At 41.4% G+C, this 21,676-nt stretch overlaps 1 protein-coding gene across 5 annotated transcripts in view; it reads right to left on the bottom strand.

Moving 5' to 3' along the window:
• The window catches only part of DPF3 (double PHD fingers 3), a 242,829-nt gene that overhangs the window by 74,589 nt on the left and 146,564 nt on the right, over positions 1 to 21,676 (bottom strand). For all 5 annotated transcript variants that reach the window (XR_004000026.1, XM_030559655.1, XM_030559653.1 and 2 more), the window contains exons 4-6: positions 15,406 to 15,533; positions 7,775 to 7,870; positions 2,437 to 2,515 (exon numbers count right to left, since the gene is read on the bottom strand). Coding sequence is in view for 4 of the 5 variants with exons in the window: in XM_030559655.1 (XP_030415515.1) it covers positions 2,437 to 2,515; positions 7,775 to 7,870; positions 15,406 to 15,533 (303 nt within the window). In the remaining variant the exon portion in view is untranslated. The remainder of the gene's footprint in view (positions 1 to 2,436; positions 2,516 to 7,774; positions 7,871 to 15,405; positions 15,534 to 21,676) is intronic.

The following is a 21,676-nucleotide window of genomic DNA, read 5'->3' as shown; positions in this document are numbered from 1 at the left end:
TTTTTTAAAAATCTTAAACTGTTTGCTGACAATTCATTAAAAGAAAAGGGGTCTAAATGTCAAATAAATTATTCACTACAAATTATTTATATAAGTTCTAGTGGATATTAAAAGGAAGGGAGAAGATGACAAACATGAAAGATCGCACTATAGCTGGAACAACCCTCTCTCTAGTCCCCCATAGTAATGTAAAAGAGTTCTGTTACTTATAACAACCTTCTCTTAGCCATCTATCTTGGCCCTCGCCTTCTGATAATATGTTTCTTAAAAATGAAAAATTTCATCCAAAGGAAGCTGGAAAGATTTATTTTTCAAAACCAAAAAGTAAATTTATGCTCTAAAATGTAAACCAGGAATTAGGAATGGGCAAAACTACATCAGTACAACGTGCACCATAACCTTGGCTTCAGCTCAGATTTCTGTTGCCTGCTTTGATATCTTTGATGTGTCACATATTATCTGTGAATCACCTCTTTGCATGTCACTAAGGTGCCTGGGTGATCCTGCAGCTGAGCTAAATCATTTATACTCTCAGTAGGGAAATGGGAGTGACCAGAAAAGAGTCACAATATGTTCAAAATGCCTATAATCTACAGAAGTGCCATTGCATGTGGGGGCATTTCCAAGAAAGGAGATATAGACAATCCCACGCACACAACCACTCTCACTGAAAGGCTCAGGATTTTAAACATAAAATATGTGTTGGACTTCTGGACAATCCTTAGAAGGGGAAATTTCAACCCTCCAATGTAAAAACAGATCCTTAAATAGAAACCTTCAGAGGTGCCCCCCATCCTTTCACCCTAAAGAGTTCCTCCTTCTGTGATCAGGTTATACTCACGTGCAGACATATTAGAGACCATTCTGCCCATTCAAGGATTTCCTTTCTCCCTCCCAAATCAATTGCATCATTAAGGAACTCCATCCCTAGAGTCCCCATAGTATTTGCATTGCCAAAGCAAGACATTTGGAATGCCAATCACACCACCATACAAGGGTCACCCAACCTCACCATGACAGAGCATGGCTGGACTGTGGAGAATAAACCTTTCATGTATGTTCCAGATTTCTTCATTTTTTAAAAATTACAGATTCATAGATAGCTATTGTGATTATTGGTCTTTTGGGGCTGGAAGATTTGGGAGGTTGGAGCCAGAAAGGAGTGGGCGTACCAACTCATCCCAAACCCCATCAAAACCTTTTGGAGCTGTGAAGTGAAGATGGTCACCTCTCCTCCTGATTCTATTAGCTTTAGGGAGAAACAAGGTGAGTGAGGTAATATCTATTATTGGACCAACTTCTCCAGTAAAAGATATTACCTCACACACCTTGTCTCTCTAATATCCTGGAACCGACTCAACAGACAACAGCACTCTGTTAGCTTTGGTTAGTTAGTAGTGGTATTTGACAGCACAAATTCCCAATGAACACCCAATCTATTCTAGACATTGAAGTGGGAGCTTCACAGAAAGACAGGGGTTTAGCCCAGCATGTCACTCACTGAATAGGATGTATTGAAGTGAGAAAGTGTTGAAAAGAAGAAGAAAAAATGCCAATGGATAGATCCTAGCTGTAAAAATAATTCATACTATGCCAAATTCTGGAGTTCTTCCTCAGTCTGACACCCTTGCTCGTTTTGAGTAATGCCTTACTTCACATACAGTCCCACTAGAACCCATCACAGAGTCAGGGTACATCTACACAGAAAATTAAGGTATGACAGTAGTGTGGTTAGGCCCATCCATGCTAGCTTTCATCTAGCTAGCTAGGGTAACAACAGTAGTGACAATACAGAAGCATGGACTTCAGCACTGGCTAGCCACCTGAGCTGTGTACCCAGGGTCCCTGAAACCTGTGCTATCCTACTGTTGGTACTTGAGTTAGCTAGATTAATGCCCACATGCGTATGCCTACCTGTGCTACGACACCTTCCTTTGGTGTTTACTTGTACCCTACAAATGACAGAACAGGGCAGTCAGGTTTTAATCAGTGCTTACTGAGGCACAGCTCCCACTGTTGTCCCTCAGAGCTCTGTCTGAGGAAGGGCTGAGAGAGTTAGGACTTTGAAAGAAAGAGAATCACCACAAAAATAAGTGAGAGATACACAGTGGTGAAGTACCTTTGTTGGAGATTTTTGAGTTAAGCTTTTGTTTGTAACTATCTGAAACAGAGAAAGAAATAGAGGGTGAATCTTGCAAGGGTGGAGGAAGAGAGAGTTAAGGCAGAGAAGCCACAAAGAGAGAGAGAAATTGACAGAGCATGAGAGGTGATTTCACTCTTTCTTTCATGCAAAAACCCCAACAGCAGCAAGTGAAAGACATGCAAGTCAGAGAGCAGCAGGACTCTATGCTGGAAAGGAGAACATGAAGCCCTGATTACATTTTGAGCTGGTTAGACCAGGCCAGAAGCAGAGCTGGTGGTCTGGGTGCTACTTACTGTCACAAACGAAAGGTTTGTCATGGTCATCCTGGGAGGCAGCATCGTTCCTTCTCCTGCCACCTCCAGATCCCCGAGCCTACAATGAGAATAAGGATGTTAACACCATTCTGGTGACCCTCACAGCTTTCAACTTGTCCCAACCAGTATAACCTATGGACTAAATGAATCTTTGACTTCAGTAGAGTTACATCATTGTAACTAGATTACTGGGGCCCTGCCTTTTCCTAAAACACACTGCATATTTATTGAGCTTCCAATGTGGCAGAGCTCACTTAGAATGGATATCCCTACCTGATTAGTCACAGCACTATAATGATTCCTGCCTGACTGCCACTGCATATTTCAGTCAAGTCACAGGAGGTGGTGTTCAAGCATTGGGCCTAATCAATGAATGAATGGATGGGAGAGCATAAATCCATTTGTGGCTGGAAGTAACACTACTGTGAAATCAGTCTGAAAACAGGCTCATAATATTATGAGATATAAGTATGATTCTTTCCTTTTAATATTTTTAAAATACATCTTGTGCTGGTGAAAGGTGTTGGCCCAACAGCCCAGGAGACTGAGGTCCTTGGTTTATCCATAAAGTGCTGCCCTGCATATGTGCATCAGTGTGATCTGAACACCAGGGATAAGAATGGAGTTCAGTGTTAATGCCATTCAATCTTCACCATTCTCAGCTGAGAATGCCAACTTGGGCACCAGTTACAATGTTGGTGGTTGTAATGTGGATATTGGGAACTGAATCCAGCCCCCCCAATTAGTTTATGTAGGCCAATGGACAGTCTTTAAATGATACTAACTTTGGGCCTGATCTCTATTTCAACTAGTTATCTCAAGGGAGAAGGTTACCAGGGCCGGCTCCAGGCACCAGCCGAGCAAGCTCGTGCTTGGGACAGTAGGTTCTAATAGGCAGCATTCTCGTAGGTTTCCCCTTCGCCATTCTGGCCACCCTATAGGGGGCGGCAGCGTGGAGGAGGGGAGCGCCCTGATGGGAGCGGTGCCAGGTCTGTAGCAAGCCCGGCAGGTTTTTTTTTTCCCTTTGCTGCTCCGGCCCCCCGCAGGTTTTTTTTTTTTGTTTTTCTTTCCCCTTTGCCGCTCCGGCCAGCCTGCAGGTTTGTTTTTTGTTTGTTTGTTTGTTTCTGTCCCTCCCCCCCTCCACTGCTCCGGCCGCCCACAGGTTTAGTTTTTGGTTTTTGGTTTGTCTTTTTTTTTGCTTGGGGCAGCAAAAAAGCTAGAGCTGGCCCTGAAGGTTACATGGCCCTTTCCTAATATTCTGAGCCACTGAGTTCTCAGGCAAAGGCAACACATCTCAATTGTTTCAGTCTTCCAAATAGATAAGTCCTTGGCTCCTACTTTCCCTCCTAGAGCTAACTGCTCTGAATCCCTTTGCTTTTTGTTTGAGAGAATATGAAATTGAAGCAGCATTATCAGGTAGAACTGAAGATGATGCAGAGATGTAGAAAATAGTATTAGTGTCCCAAATACTACAGGGCTCTATGGGCTAACCCTTGCATCTCCTCGATGTACACTGAACAGCACTCTAGTTAACTGAGCTGTATTCCATGTTCGTCTGAAGACAAGGCACGAGGGACAGTTTTACACTGACATACCATTGGGAGATGATGAAAAGAGGGCCTTACATAAACTGCACAGGTTAAAATGAACCCCATCCCATTGGGTTGCTCAGGTCTCCAGAACAAACCCAAGAAAGCCTCTTAACCACTTGGATGGAGTAGGAATAAGCCTATCCTCATGCAATCTCGGAGGAAAGGGATAAATTTGTGATGGCGTGGATGCTGTCAGGTCTGATCAGTACAGTTTTGCCTCCTGCAAACAGAGTTCAAAGTAGGGCATTATATTCTGACCAGTGTGTGATCTCTTCGAGTGAGTCAAACGTAAATCAAATGAAACGCAGGGGGGCACAAACTCCTCATACTAACTACAAACACAATCTTTAAGGAAGCTGATGTGCATGCAGGAGGCAAGATTTGTAAAAATAAATTAAAGGGTGTGTCTACCCTGAAAAGTGATTCTGTAACAACAGCTTTATGCGATCCATGTTCATTGTCTCTCAGTGATTGAATATCAGTTTCAGCGCTCAGTTTACAAATAAAAGATTTTTTTTCCTGACTGCCAGCTCTGCAAACTTACCCAAGGCTCTGAGAGGAAGCCTGGGTTCCTTCCTTCTCTCACAGCGCAAGCCAAATCAGGCCCTTAGGGACACCTATACAACCCCACTTTCTTCTGTGGATTAGCACAGGTGTAACTGATTGGACCTTAAACAATTGTGTTGATTGACAGACTATAATCCAATCCCCAGGCTAGGGGCATTGGTTCTGTAGGGCTAAGAGGAATAAAAGAGCAGTAAAGACTTATTTTTGTCACTAGTTAGCAGTATAACTCTGAAGACACACAGGGAGCGGATCTGCAGAGTAAGGTGGTGTCATTTTAATATAGTCACTTTTCAGAGTAGAATGGCAATTTAAGATCCATTGCTTAGCATTTCACAGCCAGCTGTTTCTCTTCTAACTGTTCTTTACAGAAATACAAGTGCAAAGCATTCATGACACGACCACATATAATCTTTTCCATAAATCGAACATGGGGAGATATTCAGATCAAGTCAGTGTCTTTCAATAGGGTGTGACTCCTAAACCCCTTTGGCATTTTTGAAAATGTCCCTCCCCCCAGTAAATACTTGAAGAGCCCTTTACTGTACATGTGCAGCTGCATTGCTTTTATATTTTTTAAGAAACTTCATGTCCCAGCTCCTTCGACATTTTCTCCATACAACAAAGATTCTAAAAATCTTTCTCTGTGTGAATCCATCTCCTTGGCCTTCAGTTTCTTTACTAGCACTTCCATTATTTCAGACCTAGCCTTAGGGGGCCAGAAAACCAGGCAGTCACCCTAGGGGCACAAAACTGAATGCCACGTTCATGCTGTCAAGGCTTCATTCTGTTGGATTCAGTCATCCACAGCTGCCTTCATTCTCCTGCTGGCATGCAGCAGGGACTAGGATACTTGATGTATGAAGCCTGGAAGCCTCAACAGAGCAAATTTGAAGCAGCTTAATGGAGCCCAACAGAGAGAGTAGCCAGATGGACTGATGTAGGGTCCAGAATTAAAAATAAAACCATGCTATAGGAAAAGAAAGGGACACACAGAATTTGGAATATTCAGAGCAATAATTCTGCTGCATTAATCCTGTGTCAATGCCTTCAGTCCTCATTTATTCTCCAAATGCCAAGAGGTTTATGGGCAAAACTTTGCAGAATCTAGTTTCCTTCAGGATATCCTCCCCTGTAGTCTACCATCCTTTAACAATGCCCCATCCCTCCTTTCTAGGCAACAAAGTGCAGTCCTTTCTCGGGTTCAGCTTTCAAGTCTCCTCAGTTTTGACCCCTTTGTCCTAGTTCCTACTTCAGTTTGGACACTTCATGAGAAGCAGGGCATTTCAACGGCAGACTTCAGTGGAGCCATATCAGTTTAAACCAGCTGAGGAGCTGGCCCTACATTTTAAAGTATTAATTCTGCCTTGGTTCAATATGCTGACTTCACTCAATTAAAAGTTTATGGCATTTGGAGCTCTTTCTCCCCTCCGCACTCTCATCACTGTGAGAAGAGAAGGTCACCAGCAGAGCAGGAGTCACTAGCAGGGCAAGAGATTCTATTGTGGCTGGTTGCACTGTGCCCACGCTTAATAAGGGGCTTTAGAGCAGAAAGCAATAAGCAGAAAGATATAAATGTATGCTTCCAGGTGAATGAGAAGAATAATTAAATGCCCCCAACTCCCCCCCCAGATTATTTTATTTCTAATGGAAAAGCTAAAAACAATTAGTATTGTTTTCATATAGCTTCCTGGAGAGGGGAGTACAGCAATGCATGTAACAATAACGTCAGGGCACTGTTTGAATGAGTTGAAGATGCATGGAAATGAATGCCAGGAAATATAATTCTTCTTGCACAACCTGAATATCTTCTTCGCTATCCATTTGGTCCTTCACTTCCAATGACAGGCATGCCCAAATTGAGTGATAGGAAGTTTATTAGGAAAGGCCCATGTAGCTGAAGTATTAGTCATAGCTATAGTTAAGGTTGTATTCTAATCCCTGTTTTTGGTTACTAGTTCATATTTTCTGAAACTCACACTTTTCTGGCTCTGTTTAAGGCTAAATTTTAGAAAATATTAAAGAAAGATTCAGCCAAACTGTTCAGCCATTTTTGATAATGAAGAGAGTGAAAAAATACACTTCTCCAATTATTTAAAAAAAAATTTTAATCTTCATTTAAATAGTCTTAGCACAAAAGTGAACAAGAGCAAGAAGCTGAAATAATGGAACATCAGAGGGTTTGCACAAGCACGTTATGAGTGAGGTTTCAAACAGCTCTTCTTGTTTTTTTAATTTTATTTTTATCTGTTTTTTATCTCAAAATATCCACCAAGCACACCAAAAGGCATGTTCAGAGATGATGTGCCCTTGCAGCTCCCACTACAGTCTATGACAGCTGTAAGTGCCAAGCACCTCTGAGAATCATGTTCACTTTCATTTAGAGGGCTAGCTTTAGGGATCTACATTTGAAAATTTTGACTCCATGTTATAAAATTGTGACCTTGTTACTTAGCTGATTTACTGCTGGATCTGTGAGAGGACATGACAGGAAACTATGAGGATGTTGTCTCCTGAGAGTGAAATCGTGCCTTATTTAAATTAAGGGGAATTTTGACATTGATTTCTATTGTACAAGGATTTCACCCTTAGAGCGCTACTAAAACTTTCACTGCTGACTTTATCTTTGAAGAACATAGGGAAATGTATTTAAATAGTTAAACAAAAAAAACCAGAAAATTAAAGATGACTTTGTTTTGGCTTATGGGACTGTAAATATTTTTTGCATTTATCTTTTTAGTAAGGAATGCTATTTCAAGGTCAGGGGATTGTAATAACAGGATAATAAAAATCTTCATTATTAGATTTTATTTTAAAACTAAAAATTAATCATTATAATAAATTTGCTCCATCTTCTAAGTCTCCCAACAGTCTTATTTCTTACTAATAGGCAGAAATAAAATGAAAACATGTGAAAACAAAAAACCACTGACTGTGTCATTCCACAATTTACCACACGGATATCATTTCAGCATATCTCTGTGTGTGTGTGTGTGTGTGTGTGTGTGTGTGTGTGTGTGTGTGTGTGTGTGTGTGTGTGTGTGTGTGTGTGTGTGTGTGAGAGAGAGAGAGAGAGAGAGAGAGAGAGAGAAAAATCAACTGAGAATGTGAGACTAGGGGTTTGCTTTCCTTCTTTCCTCTCCCAAAGATTCCCAACCTACCCGTCCTCTGGGCCTGTTCTTTCGTTTTGGAATATCTTCTTCTAATTCCTCTTCCTCATTCACTTCATCAGCATTTTCATCATTTTCCAAAACTCTCTATAGGGAAAAAATAAACAATAATTTTTAGAAGAAAACACTATTGTTTGCTAGAAGACACACAAGGTCAATTATTATTGACAATTGAGATTGTGATAATGCCCAAAATGTGCTCTTCAAACACAAGGAGAGATACAGTCCCTGTCCCAAAGAGATTTCAGAGATGAAGACAGACAAAAATGGACACAACATGCAAACAAGAGGTCTAAATAGATTATTAAAATTACAAGTGTACTAATTCTCTAATAACAGAATCATATCCAACCATCCCCAATTCCTTCCAGTCAACATCCTCAAAAGTTAGAACAGGGGTAGGCAACCTATGGCATGCGTGCCAAAGGCGGCACACGAGCTGATTTTCAGTGGCACTCACACTGCCCGTGTCCTGGTCACCGGTCCGGGGGGCTCTGCATTTTAATTTAATTTTAAATGAAGCTTCTTAAACAGTTTAAAAACCTTATTTACTTTACATACAACAATAGATTAGTTATAGTGATCATGAAATCATAGAGTTTGCAATTCTAAGGAAGGGTAGAAGGGAGTACAGCAAAATAGAGACAATGGATTTCAGGAAGGCGGATTTTGGTAAGCTCAGAGAGCTGATAGGTAAGGTCCCATGGGAATCAAGACTGAGGGGAAAAACAACTGAGGAGAGTTGGCAGCTTTTCAAAGGGACACTATTAAGGGCCCAAAAGCAAGCTATTCTGATGGGTAGGAAAGATAGAAAATGTGGCAAAAGACCACCCTGGCTTACCCATGAGATCTTGCATGACCTACAGAATAAAAAGGAGTCATATAAAAAATGGAAACTAGGTCAGATTACAAAGGATGAATATAGGCAAACAACACAGGAATGCAGGGGCAAGATTAGAAAGGCAAAGGCACAAAATGAGCTCAAACTAGCTATGGGAATAAAGGGAAACAAGAAGACTTTTTTATCAATACATTAGAAGCAAGAGGAAGACCAAGGACAGGGTAGGCGCACTCTGAGTGAGGAGGGAGAAACAGTAACAGGAAACTTGGAAATGGCAGAGATGCTTAATGACTTCTTTGTTTCGGTCTTCACTGAGAAGTCTGAAGGAATGTCTAACAAAGTGAATGCTTATGGGAAGGGGGTAGGTTTAGAAAATAAAATAAAAAAAGAGCAAGTTAAAAATCACTTAGAAAAGTTAGATGCCTGCAAGTCACCAGGGCCTGATGAAATGCATCCTAGAATACTCAAGGAGTTAATAGAGGAGGTATCTGAGCCTCTAGCTATTATCTTTGGAAAGTCATGGGAGACGGGAGAGATTCCGGAAGACTGGAAAAGGGCAAATATAGTGCCCATCTATAAAAAGGGAAATAAACACAACCCAGGAAACTACAGACCAGTTAGTTTAACTTCTGTGCCAGGGAAGATAATGGAACAAGTAATTAAAGAAATCATCTGCAAACACTTGGAAGGTGGTAAGGTGATAGGGAATAGCCAGCATGGATTTGTAAAGAACAAATTGTGTCAAACCAATCTGATAGCTTTCTTTGATAGGATAACAAGTCTTGTGGATAAGGGAGAAGCGGTGGATGTGGTATACCTAGACTTCAGTAAGGCATTTGACACAGTCTCGCATGATAACCTTATCGATAAACTAGGCAAATACAATTTAGATGGGGCTACTATAAGGTGGGTGCATAATTGGCTGGATAACCATACTCAGAGGGTAGTTATTAATGGTTCCCAATCCTGCTGGAAAGGTATAATAAGTGGGGTTCTGCAGGGGTCTGTTTTGGGACTGGCTCTGTTCAATATCTTCATCAACGACTTAGATGTTGGCATAGAAAGTACGCTTATTAAGTTTGCAGGCGATACCAAACTGGGAGGGACTGCAACTGCTTTGGAGGACACGGTCAAAATTCAAAATGACCTGGACAAATTGGAGAAATGATCTGAGGTAAACCGGATGAAGTTCAATAAAGACAAATGCAAAGTGCTCCACTTAGGAAGGAACAATCAGTTTCACACATACAGAATGGGAAGAAACTGTCTAGGAAGGAGTATGGCAGAAAGAGATCTAGGGGTCATAGTGAACCACAAGCTAAATATGAGTCAACAGTGTGATACTGTTGCAAAAAAAGCAAACGTGATTCTGGGATGCATTAACAGGTGTGTCGTAAACAAGACACGAGAAGTCATTCTTCCACTCTACTCTGCACTGGTTAGGCCTCAACTGGAGTACTGTGTCCAGTTCTGGGCACCGCATTTCAAGAAAGATGTGGAGAAATTGGAGAAGAGCAACAAGAATGATTAAAGGTCTTGAGAACATGACCTATGAAGGAAGGCTGAAAGAACTGGGTTTATTTAGTTTGGAAAAGAGAAGACTGAGAGGGGACATGATAGCAGTTTTCAGGTATCTAAAAGGGTATCATCAGGAGAAGGGAGAAAACTTGTTCACCTTAGCCTCTAATGATAGAACAAGAAGCAATGGGCTTAAACTGCAGCAAGGGAGATTTAGGTTGGACATTAGGAAAAAGTTCCTAACTGTCAGGGTAGTTAAACACTGGAATAAATTGCCTAGGGAGGTTGTGGAATCTCCATCTCTGGAGATATTTAAGAGTAGGTTAGATAAATGTCTATCAGGGATGGTCTAGACAGTATTTGGTCCTGCCATGAGGGCAGGGGACTGGACTCGATGACCTCTCAAGGTCCCTTCCAGTCCTAGAGTCTATGAATCTATATATTATAGACTTATAGAAAGAGACCTTCTAAAAACGTTAAAATGTATTACTGGCACGCAAAACCTTAAATTAGAGTGGATAAATGAAGACTTGGAACACCACTTCTGAAAGGTTGCCGACCCCTGAGTTAGAGAGTTCCTCCCTCACTCACCCTCATTTTCTCAGGGAAATGGGTCCTGAGAAATACCAGTCTGAAGGCTGACATCCCAGGACCCAGTAAGACACAGTCTATGGGGGTGTGAGTGGGGTTGTGGAGTTTCTTTTCAGAAATTAACTCTTAGAAGCTGTAAATCAACGTTTCTTTCCCTTGTAATCTACAATTTTTCCTGTTTAGTGAAACATTCATTTTCTGCATTTCTAATGGCCCTTGAAATTAATATCCTTTTGGGCTACCAGTACCGTAAGTAGCTATACAGCTCTGGAAATAAGGGGTCCTGATTCTAAAGAGTGCTGAGCAAATGTAGTTCCCACTGAAGTCAATGGGAGTAGCAGTTGCTCATCATCTTGCAGAATTGTGCCTGGGATTTGTTAATTTTTTCTGGTTTTGAGAATTCCATGCTTGGGGAAAGGTGTCCCATTTGGTAGCTCTGGAAGTATCCACAAAGCAGATATAGCACAGGCAGTGACAGTGCAAGCTTCCCCCCAATACTGATTTGGAGCAAACTCCTGCTGACGTGAAAGGTTTATTCAACCTTCATAACCCACTCAGTCCTTAACACCTCTGCTAAGAGAGCAAACAAGGGTCCACCCAGCGTCAGTCATGATGTGGGTGCCTATGCTTTAGAAGTTGGTCTGAAACACCTCGCTCCAGTCAGGCAGGCCACCACTAAGTCTTGAGATGACAATATCATTCAGCCATGAAATGGATTCAAACTACTGAGTTAGAGGTGATGGAAAGGACTTGTAATCTGTTACCAAATTCTGACCCATCCAGTCTCCAAGATTATTATTAGTTAAAAGCTGCTACAGAGCCAGCAGAGGGAGAATAGGAGCAGAATACATTAGTTTTGACCCTTGTGGACCTTAGGCATTGACTGTAGGGCTGGGAGAGAATACATAGAGAGATTTCACTGACAAGAGATTTAGAATCTGCAGGAACACCTGCACCACATTATTATAATCTTATCCATTTACATTTTTGAGCCAAGATATTGGACAGTATCTGTCACAGTTTCAGGGCTATTGCACCTTTATTCCCCCTCCCTGGTCCACCTAGGGCACCACTTCTAGGGTTCCAGCTCCCAGCCATCACCTCTCTTGGGCAGAGACCTGTATCTCACTCACTCCCGTGTCGCCCACAGTTATATGTTACCACACAACTCTTTCTAAGCAAGCACATTTATTCTTAAAGTGAAAGCATTACAGAGAAACATATTAAAAACAAAAGAACCTGCACGCATGCTAAAAAACTTACCAGAGATCACCCCTCAACTCTAACAAGGGCTCTGCTAGGTGTCAGCCCTTCAAAACCCACAACTGGGTTTTCCCCATGGTTACAAGTTCATAATTGTATCAGATTCAGAACCAGAACCCAGGCAGAGCAGTTCAGCTGTTTCTTTATACAGCCTGGGCCTTTGCTCTCCAGTCTCCGAGACTAGGTAATTAGCAATCTTCCTTCTTCAGGGCATAGCTTCAAAAGACTGGGTTTTTGCATAACCAGAACTGGGGAATTGACCTTAAGCTCTCCTTAGGCATCACCCAGGAAATTCACTTCACAGTTACTATCCCAAAAGTCCTTTTTTGCTTGCACATTTTCAGTACAGTCCTTTGAACTCCCAGGCTTCACAATAATACACAAACTTTGCATTTAATATAATGGACACCAAAGTTACTTAAACTTAATTTAATAATGTCTCCCAAGGATATGCAAGAAATTGCTATATCTGTCATGGTGTCTCTTAAAAAAGTTTAAATAAGTTGTAGAATTTGGTGGGAAGTCTAATATTTGTAGGGTTTGGGATTTAAGTTTCTCTCTTTTTTTTAATGCCTCAGAGGGCCATTTATGGGATCAAAACTATTGTGAGTCCTGGTCTTCTCCCATAATTTTAGTTCCTGGAAGGGGGAAACATTAAGTGACTGCCATCATCACTTACAATTATTCTTTCAAAATTCACACAGTTACATACATTGGTAGGGGCGACTTCATACTTTTAAAGTCCAGGGGATGACTAAAGAATTTTTGTTCCTGAAGAGATAAATGTTATGTAAAAAAATTGGAAAACTACTTATAACATCTTCCATTTTCACAGTACCTTCAACTCCAGCAACTCCATTCTTCACCAGCAACACTATACAACAGCGTTAAGGAGGGATCGCATAGAATACTTTCTCCAGTTGAAAATGCAGGGCAAACTTAAAGTAGGTAGACCAATTAACCACATGTAGCATGGCCAGGACGCCAGGTGATGCTTCTAATTTTTGTGGAAAATGCCAGGTCAACTTTTAAAGACTGATCAGAGACTCTGGTTTAAACCTATTCCAAAAGATGATGCCGTTTTCACCTCACTTGAGGCATTGGTTCAAAAGTGATCTCACCTGGGGCCAAATCTCAATTCATGTAAATAGCAGAACATCTGGCCCATAGTGACTGCACCTATTTAAGAGGGGCAATCTGTATTCTTTTTTAGCAAAATATCTATTATTTTCCTACTCTGTCCTTCCAAATCACTCTTCCAGTTCACCATATTTCAATGCAGGTAAGCAATGAGTCCCTGCTTTTCTCCCAAGCCACATTAAGGGCTAGTGTGAAAGTTTACTCTCAGCCCATAGTTAAGGGCAGTTCCTAGCTGGGATCAAGAAGGGAATTATGACTCTGTCCACCGTCTCACACCTGCATGGGAGGAGGAGGAGTAGCAGCCCCACACAGACTGCTTCCTCCTGGACCTTCCCAAGCTAGACTAGCAGAATGTGTAGCCTACGCAGAGGAGTAAGAGGGAGCTTTGCACAACACATATTCTATCCTCCCTTATACCTTTGCATGGGCACAAAGAACTAATGATGATCTTGTCCTCCAATTGTCCAACAATCCCTACCACCTGCTGAAAGTGAGCTATGGTTAAAGTACTTGTTGTGCAGACTGAATCCAACAAAACTGCACTTGCACAGGAAACAGCAGCCAGGAAAGCCTCTCACATCAGCTCCATGATGAAACCGGCATCCATAACACAGCTCAGAGAGTACAGCTGAAGGCTCCTTGTACAGACACTTCTCCCCTCCCCACTTTGCAATGCAGTGATGCCAAGACTGCTGTCAATTCTCCTGTCTCTGAAGTCTCTTTCCTCAGGCTGATGCCAGGGAAAACCTGGGAGCTCAGACTACGCAGCAGCATCCAAAGGCACTCATAAGGAAGCTGCACCATGACTTCTTGTGCCCTTGGAAGCTGCTGTAATAGAGTCTTTAGGGCTTTGAGTTTATTAGAATCAGAAAGGGGGAGGCAAAGGAGGGTTTTTGCATAGACCTCATTGTGAACATGGAATGCTTCCCTTTTGGCAATTTTCCATCCCACAGAAAAGAAGATTCTCATTTAAAGGGATGTTAAACAGGTTAAAAATCCCTACCTATATTTTGGATGCACCAAGGTGCAGAGCATCTGTCTTTTGAAAAATCAGGTCCCTTTATTGTGTCCCAAGCTGGGCACTCCAAAACTGAGGCTTACAAAATCACAAGTCACTTTTGCAAATGTAGACATGTATATGTACAATGTTTCCTTACATGTGTCACTAGTAGCTCTAATCCTGTAGCCTTTACATAGGTGATATTTCAGTGGGGCTGCTCGCAAGCATAATGGCTGCAGGATTGGACACCAGAGCTATGCAGATTTGATGCTCATGATTTTCAGTTTTGATCTCTGTTGGGCTACATACTAGAGTTTTGCTTCAGCTTTCAGGAACAAATCCCAACACTTGAATCTCAGCCAAAATCACCAAGTTTTGCCGGTTTCACGTGAGTTATACTAGAAATCATAGATCGGTGTAAATTAATTCAGAATGCTGCCTTCAGCTCATTCAAAATTTGCCTCTACTTCCCTGAAAGGTTTGCAAACCTCAACAAAACTGGCCAGAGTCAAAGATTTAATTTTGAATATTGCATACAACTCTTCCAGTAGTCCCTTAGATTAGCAGGATTTTCGCTATACCAGAGACCAGCAACTGGTTTTTACTTTTAATATTGGTAAATGATCAGAAGGCGATCCTTATTATTTAATATTTAAAGGGATAATGGCAAGATACAAATAAAGTTTTCCCTGCTTTTGTTACTAATAATGACTAGGATTATTAAAGATGGAAGAATTTTAAAAAACATTAATGCTATTTGCTTTAAGACATTCTGTTTGGACAAAGAAAACAGACTGACCAGTGCCACTTTTTTTTTTTTAAATCAGTAGCTATGGGCCCAATTTAAGATCAAAATATGAACTCTCCCAAAGCTTGAGGCTGTTGAGATCCAGTTTATGGTTTGGACTCATCTCTCTCCACTAGTCAGTCGCCGTAGCTGATCATCTCACAAGTACAATGCTGCCATGTTTGGGTTGCAAGCCATTAAGAACTTAGCAGGAAGTCCCAATTCTTGACACTTTTACTGGATAGTTATACAACATTCTGAATTTATTTTGAGCATCACAATGTAGTGTCAGGGTTTCATGATATTCCATGACACATGGGTATGATATCACCATGCATTAATACAGCATTTTGACACAAAGACACAAATTGCAAAAGATACAAATGGTTTGGGTTTGGAGAATGAAAGGTAAAATCTTAAAGTCAGCCCTGCTGTCCCAGTACGGAGACATAGGCATGGCCAATATAAATGCACTTTTTTACCTGGATTTCCTGTATAGTGTCTTCCTCTTTAGTATCCACTTTTTTCTCAATCCCTTCCCCGCGCAGCAAGGCTTCCAGTGTGGTTCCCTCTGATGTGAACCCATCCTTCTTCAAAGGCAGATCAACTTCTGAGAAACAAAACAAAGAGATTATGTCTATTGCCTGTGCACAACTGCACAGCGGAGGGAGCAAGAGGATAGGTAGCAGGTTGCCTGGCTCTTCACCCTATTCCCATCCTAAAGAAGAAGAAGTACTTTACCTAACCTCCAAACAGGAGATTCATTTCTAGCTTGCTGAAGCTCTGGGAACTTTTCAATTTGCTATGCTGGATTGCAACAAAGGAAGGCTGGACATATCTTGTAGGGGAATAAAAACAAAAACCATTTTCTTTTACATGAACTCCCCATACTCCAAATGGGAAGAAAAGCCGCAATATATATATATATATATATATTTGGCACAGTTCACAACACTCAGTTGTGTACAGGATCATTTTACATCAGGGGCCAAGAACCAGATATTCCAGGGGTAGGAAAGGGGGAAGAGAGAGATCATACAAGTGGGAGACTGCTGAGAATTAATACAAATAATGAGGGGATGTGCAACCAAATATTGATCCCCACTTTTCTTATTGAGGCCCAGAGTCTACAACCCTCACAGGGACTTCAATGGGACTACTTACAGTAGTAAATATTACTCGGTGTAAGGAAGGATTGCAGGACCGGCCCTTGTGAGGAGGACCCTAACTCTAGTTCTCCCACTGCCTGAAGCATGTGCCCCCATTAAAAAAACACAGTGATTAATGAGGAAGCTTGATGCCACATGGCACACAGATGAAAGAGCCGGCAGTATGCTACTTTTGGAGGGCTATCACTGGATTGTGAAACAAGTACCGCAGTCAGAAAAATACAGTATGGGTGTTAAAATACATGCAGGGAAGAATTCCATCTCCTACTCCATTTACATAGGAGTTTGACTAGCATAATCCCACTGTAGCCTCTTTTTATGCGGCACCCTCATTGCCATGGCCACCCTTCTCAAGCCTCCCTCTCTTCCAGGATAAGTTCCTCTTTCCAGGCAAATATGTTTAGGAAGGAACTAGGAACAAGGGCTGATGTTTTACAAATCAGTATCTGCTGTCCTGGTTTCACTGCTGTGTCCCAGTCTTTCATCTCACTGTGTACCCCCTCATTTCATTGTTGTATCCACCTCCTATCTCCTGTCATATACTTAGACTGTAAGATCTTCAGAGCAGGGACTGTCTCTTTACTATGTATTGGCACAGTGCCTAGCATACTGAAATTGTGACCCCCTAGGCACTACCACAATACAAATAATGAATTATCATCATTTGGTGCAGAGGTGTGTAATTACTTCTAGGGGAACCATTTGCCCCTGGAGAATGGCAGCTGTCTGTCAGGGACCCCAAAGCCATGAAAAGATGTGGGGTTCCCTGAGCCAAAGTGGAGGATAAGGGATTTGCAAAGTACTCTCTCCAATTTATTGGAGAGAGGGGACATTAGCTAACTGCATGACCTACCCTCAACCAATAGACCACAGAATGTGGGTTGTAGCCACAGCAAAAACTATCCCACTCATTGAGAGGGAATCAGAGTACAAGCAAGCAGAACCCCAAAACCTCAGCGGGGGGGGAGGGGTGGGGTTGTCCAGAGGAAACTTTCCCAGAATGACTCTCAGAATGGAAGCTGGAATACTGAATTAACAACTTCTCATCAAAGGAAAGGCCAAGCTATTCCATCGGGATTTCTGAGAATGGAGTTCTCAACCTGCTCCCACCACTGGACCACCTTCTACCAGGTTTCACTGCTTATGATGCAGGTTCTCTCCTGTGATGCTTGAGGTTTAAAAAGAAGGAAACTGATCCCTTAAATGTGGGAGAAGGGGTCAGCTTGAAATTCCCTGTATGAGTTTCTGATCCCTCCCTCCTTCTCCTCTTCCTTATTCAATTGGTCCATGAAAGGTGAGTTAAATTTGGAGACTAAATTCTGATATTTCAGAGGGAAAGAGAGGGATTTTAGTCCTGATTCAAATGCGAATTTCAACACAGCCTTAACTATGGAGTCGCTCAAGCACCTCTATAATAACATCTCCCTATGGTCTTGATTTGATTTCAGTTTCTGTGCTGGGGTGCAAAAGGGCATTAGTATTGTTTTTGGGACCTCATAGGACTGAAAACTGCAGCTGGTCATCAGACATTTTGCAAGTGAAGGTGAAGCTTCAAGCAAACTCAAGGGCATCAGTAACACACATGTCTTCATGCTGACAAGCTACATCTGTCTCTGGCTTCTGATACACTCAGCAAACAAATGCATTAGAACAGGGAATGGGGGAGGGAGTTAAACAAAACCCATATTAAATCTTAAACCAAGAACACAAAGTGAGACCTGTATGTTACAGAGAAATTTAAAATTAAACCTAACATGGAAAATACAGGGTTTTAACGGCAAGGAGGTCAGCTGCCTTCTAAAAACTGTGCTGTGTTTGCTGTGGTCTTGCTACTTGCTACTGCAACTAATACTCAGCCCTCCTACAGTACTTCCCATCTTAGGATCTCAGAGCACTTTTAAATTTTTAAACTTACCATCCCCCTGCGAGGTAGGTATTATTACCCCCTTTACAAATGGGGAGACTGAAGCACAGAGAATTTAAATGACTTGTGTGAGAGCACATAGGGAGTGAGCAGAAGACATGGAAAAAGAACCCAAGATACCTGACTACCAGTCCTGTGCACTAACCACTATACCACTGCTTTCTCTCCTCTTTTAGTACTTTCCTAGCTTCACATTTCAGGGCCATCTTAGCAGTCAAACTGTTCGGTGACTCAAGCATGGAGCACGTAGAGACAGAACGCAGGAGTTGGTCCACACTGGGGACAGGGTGGTGGGGAGGAAATGAAGCCTCATATCATCCAACATTAACACCTTCATGATAAATGAGTTGACCTTAAAAAGAGCTCTGAAAGGAACTCAACTTAATCCTTCTGGAAGATGGATAGTCAGTATAACACAGCAGATGTACAGGGCCGGAGGGTGAGAGGGTGGCTACACAACAAGGATAAGGGAGAAACCTTTATAAAAGCACAGGTTGGACTGGGACTTCAGCTGCTAATGCCTCAGTTTTCCAGTCCCCAGCTTGGTTACCCAGCCTGTGTGCTTGCACTACAAGGTATATTTTACTGTGGTTGTGGTGGAAACCCTAGAGTTGAAAGACGTGGCAAAATGCAGAGAATCACAAAAGAAAATTCCTTTCCTCATATCATTTTGTCCTTTCCCTTAAGGAAGTGTCCTATAGAGAATGTAATAGAAAGTGATCAGGCTTTTTGAACCCGCCTAGATAATATAATAGAAAATTACATTGCAGCTACAGAATTCTGAAAGAAGGTTCAAATCAGACTGCAGAAAAGATCTTATTTTCTGTTAAATACTATCAGGTTTGTAGAATAATTTCTATTAAACCCTAATGGTTTCCCTCCTGTTAAATTCTACAGGAATTTTCAATAAACATTGTCAAACTGCAGTTTAGTCCCTGTAACCCTACCCAAAGAGATACAGACAAGTAGATTTAGGCCCCAAATTTAGGTTTTGTGGGCAAAGTAAGGGCCTTACAAACACAGGAACTGAGATCTGTCTAGTCCCATATCCTTTCTCTGACAATAGTCAGCACCAGATGCTTCAGAGGAAGGTGTAAGGACCCCACAGTAGGCAGATGTGGGATAATCTGCCCCCCACATCAGGTGTCATCCTGATCTCTAATAGTTAAGCCCTGAAATATGAAGTTTAATATCCCTTCCAAAATATTTGTTATCATGACAACTCTGGATATTCTTGTTACCCATATAAATGTCCAGTCCCTGTTTTGATCTAGTTAACTTTTTGGCCTCAACACGCTCCAAATGACAGTAAGTTCCACAGTTTAATTACACCTGGTGTGAAAAATTATTTCCTTTTTATTGGTTTTAAATTTTCCACCTTCTATTTCATTCAGTGCCCATTTCCTCTTGTATTATGAGATAGAGAGAACAGAAGTTCCCTATACCAGTCATTATTTTATATACTTCTACCACATCCTCTTTTTATTTACCTCCTTTCTGCGGTAAACAATCTTTCCAATTCTCTTCATGTGAGAATTTTCCCATACCTCTTATTCTCATTGCTCTTCTCTGAACCCCCTCTCATTCTGCAATACCCTTTAAAGATGGATCAGTACTGCACATAGTATTTCAAATCAGGCTGCACAGCTGATTTATGTAAAGGCATGATAATAGTCTCCATATTATTCACCATCTCATTCCTTATGCATCCTAACATCTTATTTGCTTTTTGACCACAGCTGCACACTGGGCAGAGGTCAGCTTTGAGTTGTCTACAATGATGTCCAGATCCCTTTCCTGGGTTAATTTAGAACCCTATAAGGTGTACAAGTAGTTCAAATTTTTCACTCGAATGCGTTTTACCTGGCATTTGTGGACACAGAATTGTATTTGTGATCATGTTACACATTCAACTAGCTTGTTTAGGTCCCTCTGAAGTTCCTCACAGGAATTGAAGAGGCTGGCCCATAATACCCCTTAAATTTTTGGTTTGCAGCAAAAGGAGAGAGGCACAGGTGCAGCCCAACAGACATGTAGCAAATATCTTCCACCCTCAGGCACATGGAGCGCATGCATACCCACAGTGGAATACACACAGGGATCATCACCCAAAAAAGAACTTTATGTCATCTACAATTTTGCAACCTCGCTACTCCATACAGCTGATTTATTAAACCAGGCACCTAGTACAGAACCTTGAGGCACCCAGCTGGTAGCCTTTTGCCAGGATGAAAGTTGACCATTTAATCCTACTCTTAGCTTTCTCCTTCCTTGACAGTTTTTGATCGGTGACAATACTTTGCCTCTCACCCCGTAACTACTTAGCTTCTTTGGTAGCTGCTTATGCAGGATCTTCTCAAAGGCCTTTTGGAAGTCTAAGTAAGTTGTTGAGTCTCTTTCTGTATCTGCCCTTATTTCCCAGGGCCTGGGTGTCTCTACTTTACAACCTTGGTGGTTATAACTCTCCTTAGGGACATTTCTGAGGTGAGGGTGCTTTATCAGCAGCAGAAAATTCTTTTTTTCAATTTTAGTGATGAACTCCTGAGTTTCATCCAAGGCTGGTTTAATATGGGAGGGGAGGTGATCAGGTCTCAGGCCTACATCAATCTCTTCCCCTTTTTCCATTACTTTACTACTTCCAAGAGATTAGAGAGACATGATTTTCCTTTGCAGACACCATGCTGGTTAGATCCTACCATATGTTGCATTATTGTATTTTTAATTATTGTTTCAACCAATTTGTCGAGTACAGATGTAAAGCTTACTGGTCTGTAGTTCCCTAGATTAGCCTTCAATTGAATATAGGTAACAATATTTGCTGCCCTCCAATCCTTTAGAGCAGTAGCTATTTTTAATCATCAGTTTGCTCCAATGCTGCTTCTTCTGACATCTCAGTCTCTGAGAGTACCTCAACTTTATTACCCCTCAAAGTTGCTACTAAAACTAATATGAATACAAGTTTTCATGTTTTTAAAATAGAAATTTCAATACACTTTATATATAAATCTCCTCACCATTGGAATTTCAAATGCAACAATACCTGGCTCCTGCATGAGATATAGGAAGCAAACTTGACCAGTCTAGTTTCAATGTCAAAGCTAAATAAAATACAAAAATACTTGTATATTTAAGTCTTTCTTCTGTTTTAATTAACTATGATATAACTGGTGATACAGATAAACATTGCGCGCGCACACACACAGAGATTACAATTTAAATTTCTGATTTTAACTCGACTGTGTCCCTTTCATAGTGATTAAAACAACATGGATATTTTTGTTTACTAGCTAAATGCAGCAACCTGTATAAGTATCAAGGTCCTTACACTTATTTACACAGAATCTGAACAATCGTCCATGTCAACATCACTTCTGGGTATGTTCGTTAGTGGACTTGCTACTTCCAAGAGAAGCACATTTTTATAAGTCCTTCGAAATGGAAGGAAGGGTTAAAATATCTGTTTTTATCAAAACAGCAGTACGTTCCACCCTTAAATACGCACAACTTAATTCACAATGAACTGGGGGCTAAACAACTTCACAGTGCCTACTCAAAACACAAATTAAAAACAAGCTTCTCTTTTTCCAGACAATGTAATGCATTTGTTTCACAATGGATCATTTCCATCTCCACGGTAGCAGCTGCCACCGGAGCCATCAT

The sequence above is a fragment of the Gopherus evgoodei genome, chromosome 4, assembly GCF_007399415.2.
Source record: "Gopherus evgoodei ecotype Sinaloan lineage chromosome 4, rGopEvg1_v1.p, whole genome shotgun sequence".
NCBI lineage: Eukaryota > Metazoa > Chordata > Testudines > Testudinidae > Gopherus > Gopherus evgoodei.
Note: the sequence above shows the minus strand (reverse complement) of the source record. Positions and strands in the feature narration are given on the sequence as shown.